The 18,496-nt window shown below is 46.4% G+C and overlaps 1 protein-coding gene across 5 annotated transcripts in view; it reads left to right on the top strand.

The window, feature by feature from the left end:
* Positions 1 to 319: 319 nt before the first annotated feature.
* The window catches only part of adam15 (ADAM metallopeptidase domain 15), a 30,278-nt gene continuing 12,101 nt past the window's right edge, over positions 320 to 18,496 (top strand). For all 5 annotated transcript variants that reach the window (XM_087848573.1, XM_087848572.1, XM_087848571.1 and 2 more), the window contains exons 1-11: positions 320 to 922; positions 2,666 to 2,757; positions 11,585 to 11,661; positions 12,104 to 12,182; positions 12,271 to 12,347; positions 13,718 to 13,970; positions 14,578 to 14,643; positions 16,170 to 16,241; positions 16,324 to 16,493; positions 16,570 to 16,654; positions 16,808 to 16,956. In XM_087848573.1, the coding sequence (XP_087704699.1) occupies positions 772 to 922; positions 2,666 to 2,757; positions 11,585 to 11,661; positions 12,104 to 12,182; positions 12,271 to 12,347; positions 13,718 to 13,970; positions 14,578 to 14,643; positions 16,170 to 16,241; positions 16,324 to 16,493; positions 16,570 to 16,654; positions 16,808 to 16,956 (1,271 nt within the window). In that variant the 5' untranslated portion in view covers positions 320 to 771. The remainder of the gene's footprint in view (positions 923 to 2,665; positions 2,758 to 11,584; positions 11,662 to 12,103; positions 12,183 to 12,270; positions 12,348 to 13,717; positions 13,971 to 14,577; positions 14,644 to 16,169; positions 16,242 to 16,323; positions 16,494 to 16,569; positions 16,655 to 16,807; positions 16,957 to 18,496) is intronic.

Genomic DNA, 18,496 nt, shown 5'->3' with positions numbered 1-18,496 from the left:
TCTGAATCTATTTATTTAAAAAAGGCAATAAATAAAAGTACAAACTCAGCACTTTTCCAGTTAATGCTAAATCATTTTCTCTCCAATTTTGGCACAAAAATGCAGAAAAAAACAGAATATTGTGAATTTAATAAATTTGAATGTTAAGCATTTGATAAGAAATACTACAATTTCCTCATCAAAAGCTAAATCGTTTATAAAACAGCTAGCATTTTCTAGTAATTATAATAATAATCTTTAAAATAGCTACAACACGTACATAAAGGTTTACGCTGTTTTATTTTGAAGGGTCTCTCGCTGTGTTTCCTGTCTCCTCGGCCAGCCTGCTGACGTCACCGTCGGTCCCAGTATAAACACGGACGGTCCGGAGCGCTATGTTAATGAGCAGCTTCAGGCCTCCAAACACGGACGAACCGAGCTGTCCGGAAACAAACGGTCTGAGCCGGAGGTGCTGGCGGGGTCCTCCCGGGACTGGCGCTCAGTCTGGGACTGTAGGGACACGTTTGGCTGGAGCTGCGCAGATAACGGTCCGAGCCAGAGCCGTGATTTCCCGCTACTTTACCGACAGTAACGGACACTCCCCCGCCCGGGGTTCGGGACAGCACACGCCGCTTTGTGTGGGTGTTACATGGAAAAGAAGCGCCATGGAGTTTCAGCGGAGCCTCTCCCAGAGCTCGGACACGGTGAGGTAACGGGAACGGGACGGGGTTGCCTCACACACACACATCAGACAGCCGCAACCTGTTGCTGGTTGCCGGTGACGCAGAGAGGATGAGCGGGACTACCGGGCTGTTGCTGCTACTGCTCAGCGGCCGTGCTGCGTTCATCGTCTGCCGGTCCCTGAACGCACCCCAGGATGTGGGGAGTCTGCCTCGGGACGGACAGACGGACGGTACCGACAGTCTGACAGCCACGGTGACAGGTAACGATAACCGACTGATGGGGCCGACCGTCATTCAGGAATACGCTTAAAAAGTAAACATGTAATTCATCCAAAAATCACTGAATCTGGTCTTTTCAACCTATTTTTATTGAAAATAAAACAAAAAAATAAAGGAGCCTCTTTACATTTAATTAGAAATGTGTAAACAGTAATCAGAGAAATGATCATAAAGCTGAACATACTTAAATTAACTTGGTAATATGAAAATTTTAAAATTATAATGAACATGTCCAAAACCCAAGAAGTCTGGGTAAAAAGAAAAATCACTGGGATTAAAATAAAAATATTTTAATATTAATTTAATTTTCAAAAATATTTTTAAATTGAATTCATTTATGTATGAAGTAGTTACTTAATCAAAGAACAGGAAACAATGAATGTAGCTATGACAAGTAATATAATGCAAAGGCTTTGCTTTAACTATACGGAGACTAGTCCTGGTTATGTGCAAAGTCGTCCCCAAAATGTCAATTTTTACATCAGGAAAAACCAAAATTAGAGGTTTAAAAAATAATTAAATAAAAGAGAACAAATGTGCCCTACAGCCAGAAAATGTAGGAGAAATATTTCATTAAAACATTTAATCAAGGATTGTTTCAATTTTCAGCCTGTTCGTGTGTATTATTGTGTTTATAAATATGTTTCTGTGGGGACCAGTGTGAGTTTTTAACCTGGGGAGTGAGGTCCTCGTGGGCAGTGAGGTCCTCGTGGGCAGTGAGGTGATGGTGGTGGTCCCAGTTCTCCGCAGCTGGATTAACCCTTTGTCCGGATTAAACTGATGACCATTTGGATCGATCTAGGATTTCTTGGTGTTGTTGCCATTGTTGCCATAACAACACATCTTGAAGGCGGACCTACTTGGAAGCACTTTTGTTGAGTTGTGATTGCGTGACAGACTCAAACCTGTGACCACGCCACTATGGCAGCCGAGGAAAGGCTGCTATGTTTAATAATTCTGTCTGACTTTATTTTGTCACATAGAGTTTTATAATTCTGTAAATTACAACAAAAGAATTTAAGTTTCGTTTCTTCGTTTCACACCATAAAGAACACGGGAAGATTACTTGCACATTAAACTCCAGACGTCCCAGAATCACGTCCGTCACGATTACGTACGCGCCTACAATTAAGATTGTTTAATTAAGCGTCACCCAATAGTGTCCCTGCTCGTATAAGGTGGAGACATCTGTGCTGAAGAACGGCAAAAACTCACAATCACTCTTCTCTTTGATCACTGAGGATCTGCTACTTTTCACAAGTCTGGGCTAACTTTAAAAAAAGAAAGTAACTGATTATATAGTTACATAAATATCAAAGTTACAAATAAATGTGCATCCTCATGACATCACATGTCAGACTAGAGAACAGTATGCTAATGAGGGCGCTGTCAAAGATAGCAATACAAACGGGTGTAACCTTTGACCTCTTTCTAATTTAATACCTGGCATGTTGCCGTGGTAGCTAATCGGACTGCCTCTCTTTAACCTGCTTAGCGTAAACACGACCTCCGACACCGACAGCTCCAAACGGAGCGTCCAGACGGCGGACAGCCTCTGATTGGCTGTCAGACAGCACACACTTGGTTCTCAGATCGATTGCTAATAATTAGCAAGTATACAACTAGCCATAGAAACAACATGATAGTGTAGCCTCTGTCTGGAACCCCGTGTTCCCAGTTCTCCCAGTAGCTTGCTGGAGTTCACCGTCTGTCTTTGTTCTCAGGTGTGGACAGACGCCAACGCCCGCTGCTGGCAAAAACTCGCCCCTTCGTTCTGGTGGACGGGCGGAGACGGAGCCTCGAGGAAGCTTTCCGGGTAGGATGAAAATGTCATTTCGAGGTGGTGCTGCTGTTTGGGTGGAGTATCTGTGTTGGTGCAGTGGTCCTGAGCTCAGTCTGGTTTCCAGCTGGAACTGGATATTCGGGATGGGTGGGAAACACATGCAAACACACACTTCCCTTCCCTGTTTGAGAGAACAAAGCTGATTTAAGCGCCCATCTGTTATCGCGGTTACCTGATGCGAGTATTTTGGGCACAACATGCAGGGCGTGAAGCTCTGCCTCCACAAACTTCATGTACGGCAGCGTCATGAGGACAGAGGCAGCTGAAAACATAAGAGGAGGAGATTTTAAATTGTGTTTTTCACTTTTTCAACATTCACCAGACCTCATTTGTAATATTGTTTCTGTTGTCAAACATCAAATCATGAAGTCTTTGTGTTGCCACTAGATTATCTCCAGCAGACGTGGCCGGGCTGTGGGGGTGGAAGTGTCAGCACCGTTTGTGTGTTTCCACACTGACGTTACTTGGACAGGTTACAGGCTCCTTCCTGCACACAGAAATCATCTGCACAAACACAACATGTTGTTCTTCAGGTGATGATGTAACACGAATGAGATCCTTCAGCTAGGCTAATGCTGCTGCTGTGCGTGGACTTACATGTGCAGTCCTCCCACAGATTCCACTCTGAGCCAGAAAAATGATATTTGCACATTTTTGAATGTTACTGTCCTTCTGAGAGGCCGATGCTGTCCACAGTCAGTTCCCACAGAGACGATCTTAGGTGAGCATTGTCCACCATTGTGGACTTCAGCCAGCGGCCGTAGACCTTCCTGCTAATCGTAGGTTCAGACCAGAATCTGCACTAGAAGTCCACTGTGGAGGGCGTGGAGTGCATCTGCAGGCCACGAGACTCCTCTGAGAAACAGCTGATTGCAGTAATCTTGGTCGTGTCCAAATTCATGGGCTGCTTCCTCCTGAGGCCGCATTTGTAGACTGATTACGTCACAGCGACGCGCCGAAGGCTGTCCAAATTCGTAGACTCCTCCGAATGCAGCCGACAAATGCGTCCTCCTTTCCCCGAATTTGAAGGATGGGTCGGGTGTGTCCTTCTTGGCCCACCATATCCCAGAATTCATAGTGCGGCCCAGCCAAACTCCAGTTTCAATAATGGCGGCCGCTACTAAGTTTTAAAATTACTCTTACTAATCTTTCTGGGTCACAAAATAAACTTTTAACATATTTTCAGGCGAGAAAGTAGCTGTGTGAACATCAAATATCTGCTCGGTTTATCAAGATATCGCATATTTGCAAAAGTGTTTCGATGTTTTCGGAGACGTCTGTTACCCACCAGCTCGATAGCTCGCCGGGAGCTCGAGGGTCACTGATGCGGCCGAGAACGGCACAACTCCCGGCACATCATTTTCAGATCACCGCGGACTTTTGCTGCTCGGGTTAAACGTAATATATAAGTCACTTAGACAAGCTAAAAATGTTATTGTTGGGCTTTTTTCAGTGTTTTGTTTGTTCGTGAGTAAATCGGTTTGGCTGAGATTAAAGTTATTAGATTAGATAAAATAAAACTTTATTAATCCCCCGGGTGGTTTAAACGTCAAACAGAAAACTGATTAAACAGAAGTGTGAGACGGTCGAGAGTTTCCTCCAGTGTCCTGTTATATTTTAGACAGCAAGGAGCAGACGGCCGAGTTTATTAAACTCCACCGAGACAGCGGTGACGCTAATCAGAAGGCTAGACCGTCCAATTTCCCCAGCCGTTTACTTCCAGCCTTCCCGACCTTCTGAGGACCCGGCCCACGTAGACCGCGAAGGCCGGGTCCTCAGGAGGATGCAGCCCATGAATTTGGACACGACCAATGAAGACTCTGGAGAAGTCTCCATTTATGGAGGACACGCTACATGTTAGCCAGGCTTTGTTTGACTGTAATCTTCATCCAGCGAGTGTGGGAGCTGGGTTTGTGGACATGCTTGGACTGTGTGTTCGATGGACACACTGACGCGCTGCACACTCGTCTGAGCTGCTGTTGGATGATTCACGTTAGCTAACATGTTCTTCTGTACTCGGTGTGTCAGTCGCACGTGTTTGTGAGGAGGCTGTTTCCTGTGAGAAAAGCGTGTGTAGCTTTATTGATAATGCTGGATAAAGTTTGTTTGACCTGAACGGAAACCCTCAAACTTGATCGTTCCACAAAGACTGACGGCAGAGCTGCTGAGTTTATTCTGTAGACGAGCAGCAGGAATCGGCAGCTTTACCTTCTCTGTGTCAGTTTCAGTCCAACTTCTGAGACGTTATGACTGTTTGAGAGAGGAAGGAAGTCGCAGCGTTGATGGTTTTCACCAGAAGCTTCCTGTAGGCACGCTGAGACCTGCCTGCAGCGGGGAAGTTGGGGAAAGAGCGTTGTTAGAGGATGGACACTTCCTGCGCTGCTGAGAGAAGCTCTGAAATCATTTCCTGTAGAAACCCCCACCCATCCCAACCCCACCCAACCAAGAGCGAACGTGGAGTTTAGGAAGAGAGAGTAGGAGACCCCAGACCGTCAGCTCTGACCAGCAAAACCATCATGGGTGGTGCTCTGCCCACAGCTCCCCACGGCTGTGGGTTTGTCTCGGCACAGATTCACAGCAACAGTCTTAAGTTGCTTCGTGCTGCAAGCTGATGGTCCCATATAAACTGCATATGGTGATGGTGGGGAGGAAGAACTTCCATCTAACATGGCTCAGGGTCACCTGATCCATCCTGTCACAAAGTACCACAGACCGTTTCCACCCGGCTCCCCACAGTCAGCCTCCCTCTGAGGGAGGAGCTTTTCAGCAGATGTTGCAACATGTGGATGTCGTGCAACGCAGCTGTGGCTCAGAGAACATCAAACCTGTGGGATCAGTCCTGCTTTGCTTCACGCGAGCCGTTCTTCGGCTTTCACAGAACTGGAACAGTCAGCTCTGGCCTTCTTGTTTGTGTTTGGCTGTTGTTGGCGGTGCCTGACGTCGTGCTTCTCCCGTGTCTTCCTGACACTCGACGTAAACCGGGCCTCAGCTCTCTCCCTGCTGTTTCGCTCCTCCTTGTTTTTCGGCCTTTCTTCCTGCTCTGTTGTGGTCGGCAGCTCTCGGCCTCGCCCAGAGTTTCTGCAGCTCTGACATCATCTGCAGGCCGGCGAGAGACATGACCTCACTGCATGGAGAGCGAGTTTTAGGGGCGAAGAGGGAGAAACCTGTCAAGAAGGGAGGGTGGTAACAGATGGTGGGAGAGGCTGAAAAACACAGCGAGGGGAGGATGAGGTTATAATGAGGTTTGTGGAACAGAAACTTTCAATAAAAACCTTTTGAAACAATCACAGCAGTGAAAGAAAAAAGTGATGGAACGAAGCCGCAAAGCTGAAGTATCAAAACACATGTATGTGTTCAGACACACGGATTATCAGCAGGCTGAGAGGGCGGGCACAGCTGTACGTGTCACCGCGCCGCGTTTCAGGAGTTTGCAGGCCTCCCCTTAAATGTAAGTTAGTCTGTAGGAACATCAGCACTGTGTGGAAATGAGGCTACATGTAGCGTATATTCAGCTGACTGCCTCTCGCTTATGTCTGCAGATAGCAAGACGTCAGGTTTCTTAAGCAAGAGGACCAGAGCTGTCCCACCGGAGTGTCCGACGGGGTCCAGTCCATTCATTAACCCTTTAAAACCGGTCGGAGCAGCACGCTCTGTTTTGGGTAACTATTTTTAAATCCCGGTAGCTCTGCAACCACGTGAGCTAGCGCAATTTTTTTTTTGCATATGAAACCGGAGGAGTTGTACTTACATCTTATGCCATCAGCTTGTCCTCGGTCACAGTTTCCTTCCACATATAGTTTTGCAAAAACTGCATAAAAAGCACTTGCAGCAACAAAAACATAATATTCCAGAAACACGCTTTGCCGATCCGATCAGCTGTTCATAACACTTCCTACGTTGGAATAGACGTCAGCGTGAACTTTCACATGTCCGCCATGACCTGCCCGAAACAGGACGTGACGTAATTTTCGCGGAAATGTAGTTTTTTTTTTTTTTTTACCATCAGGGCCTCATGAGCCTATACTGGTGTTTTTTAAAGTTATCTTTGACTTTATGACTTTCTGTGTGGTTTCTGGGATGCTTAGGACTCATATTGCACTGCTGGAAATAGTTTATTTTGATGCATATGCTGCTTTTTTGCAAATTTGCATTATAATATTTATTTTTGTTTTTCCTGCAGTGTATAAAAATTGGTGTATTTCAAAAATAAAACTATGAAGACACTCAAAATAAATTTCCTGTGGTGGGAAACTATTTTGTGCAACTTTTTTGTATTTACAGTTTTGAGGGATAAGCCTCTTAAATTTCTCTAACTAGAAATATATGTTAAAAAACAAAAACGATTTTAAATTTTTTTGTAGTTTATTGCACTTTTTTGCAATTTATGTAATTACTATGCACTTAATGCAGACATATTATTAAAATCTGGGCTGTAATTGTTGTATTGATGTATAGCAACTTGAAATGCTCCCAAAAATGGCTCCACAGCATGTAAACATATAATATAAGCTCTGGCGGACTTGGTTCTATGGTCGGTCTTAAAGGGTTAATGTTTCCATATTTTCAGTGAATTGCACTGCTGTTATATAAAGAACTCCATGATCTCTGAATGTTATGTTCCTTTGTGTAACTCGCACTTGTTTCTGGCTGAAAGCTCGGGTGAGTCGAGCTGACTGAGCGTGGCTCAAAGTGCTGAATGAGCTGAAGGTGAGCGGCTGAGCCGACAGGCGACGATGAATCTAAGCACGGGAGAATCCAATTAGCATCGAGGGGCAAAAAAAACACAGAGCAAATTTAGCAAAACCAATCACGAAGGTCTTAGCGTCTCAGCGACGCCCAACGACCTGGCAGAGGAGAAGCGAGCCGAGGTCGATGACCTGCAGGGGACGACCTTGTGAACCTCAGCTGTGCAGGCTGATGGGAGTTCAAACACGAGAGAAGGAAGTGGAAACATGATAGCTTCAACACTAATGCAGAGAGACTGCAGGACACAAAGGGAACCAAGTGAGACAAGGAGACACATCCAGGACCAAAATCACAGAAATTCAATTTTATTCACACAGCGTTAAATCACAACAAAAGTCGCCTCAAGGCGCTTCATAGATACAGAGAAAAACCCAACAATCATATGACCCCCTATGAGCAGCACTTTGGCGACAGTGGGAAGGAAAAACTCCCTTTTAACAGGAAGAAACCTCCAGCAGAACCAGGCTCAGGGAGGGGCGGGGCCATCTGCTGTGATTGGTTGGGGTGAGAGAAGGAAGACAGGATAAAGACATGCTGTGGAAGAGAGACAGAGATTAATAACAGATATGATTCAATGCAGAGAGGTCTGTTAACACATAGTGAGTGAAGAAGAAACACCCAGTGCATCATGGGAATCCCCCGGCAGCCTACATCTATTGCAGCATAACTAAGGGAGGATTCAGGGTCACCTGGTCCAGCCCTAACTATATGCTTTAGCAAAAAGGAAAGTTTTAAGCCTAATCTTGAAAGTAGAGATAGTGTCTGTCTCCTGAATCCAAACTGGAAGCTGGTTCCACAGAAGAGGGGCCTGAAAACTGAAGGCTCTCCCTCCCATTCTACTTTTAAATACTCTAGGAACAACAAGTAGGCCTGCAGAGCGGGAGCGAAGTGCTCTAATAGGGTGATATGGTACTACAAGGTCATTAAGATAAGATCCTGATTATTTAAGAGCTTGTATGTGAGGAGCAGGATTTTGAATTCTGGATTTAACAGGAAGCCAAAACAGGAGAAATCTGCTCTCTCTTTCTAGTCCCTGTCAGGACTCTTGTTGCAGCATTTTGGATTAACTGAAGGCTTTTCAGGGAGTTTTTAGGACTTCCTGATAATAATGAAGTGTCCAGTTTGTTTGCAGTACTTAATCATAGTTCCTAAATCTATGATTATTAAACGATTCGCCAATAAGAAAGTCGTTTATTTCAGATCAAAATCAGGGTTTTCCAGCCGGGTGGAGCTGCTGAACCACAGCACTGTGGACTTTCTGATTCGGCTTAAAAATCAGAGTTCCTGCAGCTGAGCTAATTAAGTTTTGTGTTTCACTCTGATTTGATTAGCGATAAATTAAGCCGCCTCAAAAACGCCCCAGCAGCGACGCCGTCGACGGCGTTCTCCTCCCAGAGTTTGTCTCTGCGGTTCTAAATACTGATGTCAGTCTATGAACATCTATAATGCATTTGTTCCTTTAATAATTCTTGTTCTTCAGGTTAACAGCTACAAAAACACGCTCGCCATGTTTAGTAACATGAGCAGTAACATCTGTTCCAGCTGCTTCGTCTGCTTTCAGGGATTATTTGGGCAACTCGAGTCACGCCTGTTTCTTTTAGCGGTGAAAGAAAATCTTTGTACATCAGCTGCGTGCTCTAGAAATGAACCTAAAGGGGGCGCTGTCATGCTCATCTGGAGGAACCAATCAGAGGTCTGAACAGCTGCGTGTTTCCAGCTCGCAGAGTTTAGTGTGTCGGTGATTCAGTTTCCTCTGCGCTGCCTCTCAGAGTCAGACCCGCCCAGCTGGAACGATCGTGACTCAGCCAACACACACACACACACACACACACACACACACACACACACACACACCCATCCTGCTGCACAATAATCTGACCCCACCGCAGCACAAAGTGCAGAGAGGGTGGGGAAAACAAGCACGCCTCAGAGGGGAATTCTGTTCACTTTTAAAGGAGAACTTCACCAAAATCTCCCCTTCAAACCCTGCAGGGCTGCAGTGCATGATGGGAAGTGTTGTTGTTTTGAAGAAAGAAAAGATCCGAACGGAGCGAGAGCGTCCAGGTCACATGTTAGTCCAGCTTTCCAGAAAAACAAAACTGAAGGTTGTTGATGATCGAGTGGGAGGAGAGCAGAGATGCTCACGCTGACTGTTCATGAGTCAGCTGTTTTTTTTCTTTAAAGTCAGTTGTGTCGTCTGTAAACTGTAAGTGTAACAAAATTAAAGATGTTCAAAGTTTGACTGTGTGCTGTGAGAGCAGAGCTGTGTGACGGTCCCACAGATATGATCCAGATTATATTAAGAACTGCACATTTCCTCCATCGCAGCGCGGCAGCGGCCCGGAGCGGCTCCGTGCTGCGTTCAGGAACCGTAAATGCACCTGGGACAGAAAAGAGAGCAGAGCTGCAGCTTTAAACAAACATCTCTGCTGCCGCCTCTGCATTGGACTCGCTGTGGGTGGGGCTACAGGCAGCCCCGCCCACACACAGTGATGGGAAACCAGGTGAGGCAACGATCAGGTGTTACTCTGGGCTAGCCGGTGATTCTACCTGGAGAGAGAGAACGGAGGAGTCCATGTGGAAATTCAAAGAAGAGCTTCACAGTTGTGCTGAGGAAACGCGAACACGACCATCCAGATGTTCGTTTAGTTTAACGACAGCAAAAAGTTCTGTGGTTCACTGTTTGTTTGATTTCTTCTCGAACAGGACACGTTCTATGTTGAGTATGATATAGATCAGCGGTCTTTGTTGCCCCACGGACGGTTTAATGTCAGACAATATTTTCACGGACCGGCCTTTAAGATGTGGCGGATAAATAAACACAAAATAAAATGACACGACCGACACAAAGACTGGTACTTATGGTGGTAAATATAATAATAAACGTGACTTCACTGTGTAATTGTGTAACTTTATTAGCAGCGTCCTCCTGAAATGAGAGTAACATCTTCCTCTCTGCCCCTTAATGCTCTCAGGTCGCTATGGTAACGTGTAAATATATCTTTCAAAATAAGACGCACAACTACAACGCGGGAAAAGAGCCAGGGAAACCGAGTTAACCATAAAAACCCTGAAAACCATCAATTTCACACCCGAGCCTCAACCCTCGTGGCCCGGTACCAAATGACTCACGGACCGGTCCGTGGCCCGGGGGTTGGGGGCCGCCGATATGACACAAGAAAGCGCTCTCGTAAACTTGAGATACGCCATGAACATCAGCACTGCCGGGATGATGTTTTAACAAAGGAAATTTTTGTATTTTTTGCGTTGCAGTGGGAAAAGTGTAGAAGCCCAGTGCACAACATCTGGCTGATGTCAGAAACATGTGGATGGAGGGGATTTTAAAGCATGTGTCAGGTGGTTCTAACAGGACGTCCAGCTTTAGCTCCGACCCGACACAGCGAGGCGCGATTCAGTCGCTGAGCCTCGTGTGGTTTATGAGGTAAAGCAGGGCGTCGTCAGCCACAAGAGCGACGGACAGAGAAAGGCCGCGTGGCGGCTCCCCATGAGGGGCTTTCACAGGAAAACAGCTGCTACGCCCAGTAACACACACGCCTACACTTCCTCCAGAGCTGAGCGGAGAAAGCCGCTGGACAGGAAGTGCCTACACTTCAGAGAGAAGCTCCATTAAGACAGGAAGGTGTATTGATTAGATGGCGGATGTACTCTGCACCGCCACATCCTAAAGCAGCAGAAGAAAGGAAGTCACCGGAATGAAGTAAAAATGGTGGAAGCGGAGAGTGGGAGTGGGAGTGGGCTCGCTGGATTCTAAGAGTTGGTGCTTTTAATTCAGGGTATGAAATGATGATGATGATGAAGTTGAGCAGTAAGTGTGTTTAATAATAAAAAGTTTCTGTTAGTTTCTGTTATCTTAGCCAATCATTTATGGCCCCAGTGTTTACCTCCACAGGTGCCCTCAGCAGCATTTTGAATGTGCAAATCCGTCTCGTTAGGTATTTGTGTCGTTTGGAGGCGCTCCATCCTGTTCTTTTCTTTCCTGCCTCCAGACTTTAATCGGCTCAGTGAATGAAGCAACTGTTCTTCCTGTTCCCAGGACGGCCACCCCGACAGGCTGCAGTGTGGGCTGGAGGTGGGAGGAAGACTCTTCCTGCTGGAGCTGGAGAAGAACCAGTGAGTGAGCAGCGTGACATTAAACAGCACATGTACAGAACGTGACGTTAGTCTGAGCTGATATAAATAAAATGTTGCAGCCGTCACTGCGCATCGTGTCAGAGACATTTTTCATTTTATCGCTGCTGTTTGATTCTGAATTCTTCCTCAGTCGTCATCGTACACTCGCCGTTTCTGACTCGATCACTTCCTGTTGACATAGTTTACAGCTGATATGTGGGGATAGTCACAGACTTTATTCTGAGCCCCTCCCACTATCAGCTGTCCTTTGCTGTTGTAATATTTAACAGTTTTGGGGAGCCGTGCTCTGACACCAGCCTGGTAGTGAACATCGCGGGTTGTTACGCGAGGGCGCGTCACTCGTTTGCATGTGATTCTGTTAATGCTGCTGTTTGGTTCTCGTCGTCTCTCACACACTTTGACCTTTGTCGTGTCTCTTTAGCGACCTGCTGCCCAAACCGCCGAACGTCTTCTACTACCTCCCCAACGGTACCGGAGTGTCTGTAATGGCCAACCCTGTGGTGAGTCAGCGAACGCACCGCAGCCGTCAGACCTTCCCCTCTGAGTCCAGCTGTGACAGATGTGCTGTTGTGTTTGTGTCGCCTGCAGACTCACTGTTATTACCACGGCAGCGTCAGAGGCTTCCCCCAGTCCAGAGTGGCTCTGAGCACCTGCTCCGGACTCCGGTCAGTACCCCCCCCCCCCTCAACAGGAAGGACAACCTTTCAGGCCCATCACAGCCGCTCGCTCTCAGCTGGAGGCTTATTTGTGGTTCACAGAGTTTCTAAAAGTAGAGCGTTCGGCCCGTCTTCCCTGAATCCTCAGTTTTCAACTGTAGCTTTGAAACTTTCCTCTCTGGGCCGGATCAGGTGACCCTCAATCCTCTTTTCCTCTGAAAAACTAAAGGAAGACACAACAAACTAAAGCTGAGAGAAGAGAAACCTTTACACGTCTCTGCCGCGTGCCACAGAGAGCGGAGGAGAAAGCCCCACTGCATCCTGGGACGCCTGCAGGAGAGTTCAGGGTCACCTGTTTGAGTTTAAGGTGCCTGCAGACAGCTGTTAGAGGTTCCTGTGTGTATTAAATACAGACACTATAAAAATACAGTAATTTCAGTGTGCGAGAGGAAGGAAGAAGAAAAGAGTTTCTGTGCTTAAACGCTCGAACGGACGTGAAGTCTGACGCACGGTTCAGGAGGAAGTCGTCGTGTTTAGACAGCGCTGGTTTCAAACGCTCTGCAAAAACAGAAGCTGCAGATTTCTGCTGACGGTCGAAGCTGAGTGTCAGGCAGCTGCTCTGTGAAATATGAATATTTATTGCTGACAGCTGTGTTCAGACTGACAGATGTTCACGGTCAGTCAGAGGAATTCGCTGCTGCGTCGCGTCCTGTGTAAAAACCACAAACATGTCAGAAAGCTCCTTAAACCTAAAAACCTCCAATCCGCTCAGTCAGGACTCGATGTTTCAGGTCTTTGTGTTTAATGCCGTGTTCTTGGCAGAAAACCCGAGTGAAGCGTCAGCGTTCCAGAGCCGGCCGAGCTGATCCGGATCAACGACCTCTGACCTGACACAGAAAACGTTCAAGCTGCAGGACGATTATCAGGTTTATTCATCAGCACGTGAAGAGAGAGGGTCGGGCCTCAAGCCCCGAGAGTAATGAGCTCAGATTATACACGAGCTGCATTAACCTTTAGTCATCAGGTTGGATCACTGAGAACAAGGAAAAACAAAGATTTCCTGCAGCTCAGCGAGCTCCGTGCTGCTCTCCTGCAGCCTGGAAGGTGAAAACAACCGAGTCTGGTTTGTGAAATGAATCGAAACTGCACAAAAAACCCTGAGTCATCATTTCCCTCGATGTGATTTCATAACTGCACGCCCATCCTACTTCCAGTGATGTCAGCGTCATGGTAACAAATCAATAAAAAACAGTTTTTTATTGATTTGTGATAGAAATATTTACTGTGGAGCTCTGAGGTCAAAGGTAAACACTCCTGTGTGTGTGTGTGTGTGTGAAATATGAATAGGACTCCTGTTAATCAGCTGTTTCCTCCTGCAGTGGCATCATCGCCCTGAACGCCACCCTGAGCTTTGAGCTGCAGCCACAGGAGGAGCAACACCATCACCACCAGCAGGCGAGGAAGGAAGAGGAGGAGGAGGGTGCAGGAGGGGAGAGTGGAGGAGGTGATGATGATGAAGGAGGAGTCCACCTGCTGTTCTCCACCTCCCCCCTGGAGGATGACGCTGCAGGAGGCTGTGGAGTGTCGCACACCGCCGTCCCCCCCATCCACAGCTCCACACACACACACAGGGTGAGACAGGCCGCCATGTTTTTATAAAGCTGAGTTGTAGGCTGCACAGTCAGGAAGTGCTTACAGGGAATGTGTTTGCAAAGGTAAGGCTTAGGGCACCCAGGAGGTCGGATCTGGAGAGGCTGTGGCCCACAGTCAGTGACAGGAGCCACGCCCCCACGGACATGGAGGGTGACGTGATGCAGTGCTGTGCACACAGATCTCACACGCCTGAAACAATCGGCGTGTTTAAGTGTTCCAGTATTTCACCTGCAGTCAAACAGGAAGTGAAGCCGTTCCTCTCCCCAGACTTTGTTCGATGAAGCAGGAAAGAGTTTTAAGATGTTAGATGACATGTTAAAGTCAGTGCAGGTAGATCAGCAGCTCCTGTTTTACGTGAGTAAAAATCCCCTCACAGAGAAGCCGATTCTCTTTAAGGCGAGCGAGTCTGAACAAACGCCGTCGTCTCTGTCGCCACACGAGCAGGTCAAACTGCAGGTCAGCCCTCGTGCGGCAGCTGTCGACGGGGTCGTTTAAGTTTGATAAACTACAAATACATCAAACTTTTACTCCCATTTGACCTCTGACCTGACCTCTGACCTGACCTCTGTGTGTGTTCTGTCTGCAGACGAAGAGAGACATCCTGTCTGAGACCAAATACATCGAACTGGTGCTGGTGGCCGATCACCAGGAGGTCAGTGCGTGCGTGTGTGTGTGTGTGTGTGTGTGTGTGTGTGTGTGTGTGTGTGTGTGTGTGTATTTGTCTGTCTGGTTGTTCACACTGCAAATAAAATGTGACAGCAAACGCGCTCTAGTGTGAACGCTCAAAGCAGCCCGCATGCGCAAAAGAAGACGTCACACACAACGCGCTCTGTTTGCGGGAAGGAAAAATGGCGGCTACAGAGCTCGTAGGTGTTGTTGCAGCAGTCTGTCAATTTCTGCAGAGTCGTAACCGACAGAATTTTGACAAATTAGAGAAAGAAAAAAGAGCCCGTGCTTTAACGATGGCCGCCATGCTTTCTCGTTTGTCTTCTCCGGCGCTGATAATCGGCGTCTGACGGATTTAATGCGACTTGACCATCAAACAGCAGCTTTCTGAAACAACGGATATGTATCGGATTCAGCACCACATACGAAAGGGACCCAGATTGGATTTGAAAATATCAGATTTGTGCCGTTCACACTAGGGGTGGGGAAAAATGGATACTGTGTAGCATGGTGATATTTTGTTTGCTAATAATGTATGGATACAGGGACAGCAGAAATAGATACTTTGTTACAAAAAGGTTTTTGTGCTCTGACTTCAGAGCATGTTGATCCTTTTTCTGAGCAAGAATCCTGACATTCCTTCACTGTCCAAATGTGTTTAACTTGTTTTTATGGCAGCAATAAACATGACAGTTTACTTATTTTAATTTAAGACATGTTTTATTTAATTAAGTTTAAAACTTTTTATTTAATGTAAAATTATATTTTGTTTTAATTTACTTTCAAATTCTTCAGTTGCTGAAGGGGCTGCATAGTTTTCATAAACTGCATAGTTCAGAATAGCTATAATTGTACCAGATGGTTGATTCAGTTAAGTTGGACTAGACTGTAATACAAACCGTTCAGTTTGTCAACAATCAAACTGAAATGAGAGAAAGACTGAGTGTGAGACTTTGATATTAGAGAAAATGAATATTGATAAAGTTTACCTTTATGTACAGAATCTGAATATTGCAAAATATTTTAAAAAATTGCAATAATATCGTATCGTGGGATGTGTGGTGATTCCCACCTCTAGTTCACGCTGTCAGACCATGATCGGGTCAGAAAAGTCTGATTTGATGAGCTTTCGCCTGCAGTGTGAACGTAGCCTTAGTTACCTCTTCAAAGCAGGATTTCACAGGTTTGTCATCGCAGATCTTTAACAGTTATGGCTCAATGCAGCAGAGCGGTGACCTCTGACCTGCAAAGGTCATGTGATTTGACAATTAACATGGCCTGGAGTTTGGAGCAGAGAGGAGGGGCGTGCTGCAGCGAGCAAATGTCTTTTATTGAGTTTCAGCTGTTTGGGGTTTTTAACCTGCAGTAGCGCGTTCTGGACACTAGATGGCAGCAGTTTGTTTCACCCTGAAACGTGCCGACTGATTCTTTGTCGTTTGCTGCGTTTGATTTGCAGTTTGACATGTTGGTTGTTACATCCTGATGCGACTAAAGCTGCCGTCTGCTCCACAGTTTCTGAATCACCAGAAGAACAACAACACCATCATCTACCGCATGCTGGACGTGGCCAACCAGGTGGACTGGGTGAGATCTCTGACTTCCTGTCACAGCCGGCCTCTGTAACGCTGCAGCAGCGCACCTGAGCCGCCTCTTCTTCCTGTTTCAGTTCTACCGCCCCCTGAACGTCCGCGTGGCGCTCACGGGTTTGGAGATCTGGAGCGACCGCGACAAGATCCGCGTGGAGAAGAGCCCGACCGACACCCTGAACAACTTCCTGGAGTGGAGGACCAGAGACCTGCTGCCACGCCTTCGCCATGACAACGCCCAGCTCGTCATGTAGGAGCACTTACCAAAATAAAAGTCTCGCATCGCTCCTGGTTCAGGTCGTCACGTGTTCGTTTCTTCTTCGCAGGGGCGGGGCCTTTGACGGCACCACAGTGGGGATGGCGTCTCAGTCATCCATGTGCTCCAGAGACAGGTCGGGCGGCGTCAACGTGGTGAGTCGGCCGTCACGTCGAGCTCCGTTTACTTCCTGTGTCACTAGTTTACATTTTTAGCCAAACCAGATTTTAGTGTAAAACATTTTGATCTTTGTTTACACTTTACTGACAAAATCCATGAAAATGAAGCGATTTCTCTCTTCCTGTCAGGATCACCTGGTCAGTGTTCTGGGCGTGGCTTCAACTGTTGCTCACGAGCTGGGTCACAACCTCGGGATGAGCCACGACACCGCGGAGCGCCACTGCTCCTGCCAGAACGAGCCGCGGCTCGGCGGCTGCATCATGGAGCCCTCAACCGGGTCAGTGCCAGACTGTTTAACCCGGGTCAGCGTCAGACCAGAACCAACCCTGCTGAGACTCATCGCTCGAGTTTCTCTCTTGACTCTGTGCTTCAACTGCTTCACATCTCTGAAGTCTCAGCAGGATTTAAGCACAGCTTCTTTTAGTCGTTCCCCCTTTTCCCAAAGAACGTGCTCTCAAGGTCTCACCCGGTCAAATAAGGTTAAATAAGTTTATTGAATTTTCTATTCATTTTCAATAAGTACCTCCTATTACGCCCTCGGACCCGTCAGGTCAGAGTTCAGGATGAAAACAAAGGTGAACCGTGACCTCAGCTCCGGTGCTGGATCATGTTTCCTGTTCGATCAGCTCAGTCTGTCTGTGGTTTAAAAACCCGTTAAAGCCTTAATGAAATTATCCACAGAGACCAAAGTGTTTGGTTTTTGCATCAGGCTGTAAATATGCTGTAAAGTTGGACTTCTTACCCATATGGAAAAGATATTTATAAATCTTATAAAGTTTGTATCTGTCTTGTGTGAAACTTGTATGAAAAGCATACAAGAGTGAAAACACATATAAGATCCCTTGAAAAATTATATAATGAAACTTGTATGTTTTGTACATTTATTAAAAAAATATATGAAAGTAATGAGAAAGTTTCACTTTCATGAGTAAATCATATATGTTTTTACTATTTCTTTTCCACATGGGTAGGCTCGGTCCACATGAACACGGGTATTTTTGAAAACACAGATTTTCCGTTTTTGTTTTTTTGTTTTTTAATCCTGTCCACACGTGCAGCTTTGAAAAAATATCTCTGCCCACATGTGAACGCTAAAAACGAGATGTTGGCCAATCAGAAGTCTGTAAGCCTGGGAGGGAAAGACCGAACAGGGTTTTGTATCCTCATAAAACCTGAACTTTTCCTGGAGAGGCAGATCATTTTGTGTTACTTTTCAAGTGCCGTCATCATTTCAGAGGTGAATAACTAAAGACAGCATTTTGGTTGGTGTTGACTCACAACAAAATGCATACAGCATACATAAAAGTAAATTAAGTAAGTATTCAAAGCTGATGTCGGGAGTTGGGTTGTGACAGCGGCTGTGTTGAATGTAGAAGCTGCGTCCGAAGTTCACGCTGACGCCTCTGACGGTAACTGTGTGTGTAAATGTAAGCATGGAAAAACTGCAGATAGTCGGACGAACAACCATCGTATTTTCTCTCTGTCCGCCATTGTAGAAATAATCTGATGTAAACAATAACGTGGAACACAGCGCCACATCAAAAAAGTCGCACACCTTTGACGTTGCGTGACCAAATCTCAGTTTTCCTCGTCCACACGTAAACGCAAAAACTGAGTTTTCAAAAATCTCATTTATCAGTGATCGAAAACGCCGTTTACGTGTGGACGACGCCATTTACGTGTGGACGACGCCTTAATGTGTCTGTTGTTTACTGGTTCTCTGCTGGAGCCTCACGTGGTCGTTAGAGGAGCCGCAGGTTCAGTTTGTGTCATTTTTCAGTCCTGAGGTTTTCCTGGTTCGTTTCTAGCCGTGTAAT

Source organism: Neolamprologus brichardi, chromosome 11, assembly GCF_056152115.1.
Source record: "Neolamprologus brichardi isolate AB-2024 chromosome 11, ASM5615211v1, whole genome shotgun sequence".
Classification (NCBI taxonomy): domain Eukaryota; kingdom Metazoa; phylum Chordata; class Actinopteri; order Cichliformes; family Cichlidae; genus Neolamprologus; species Neolamprologus brichardi.
This window is presented reverse-complemented; position numbering and strand designations above follow the sequence as displayed.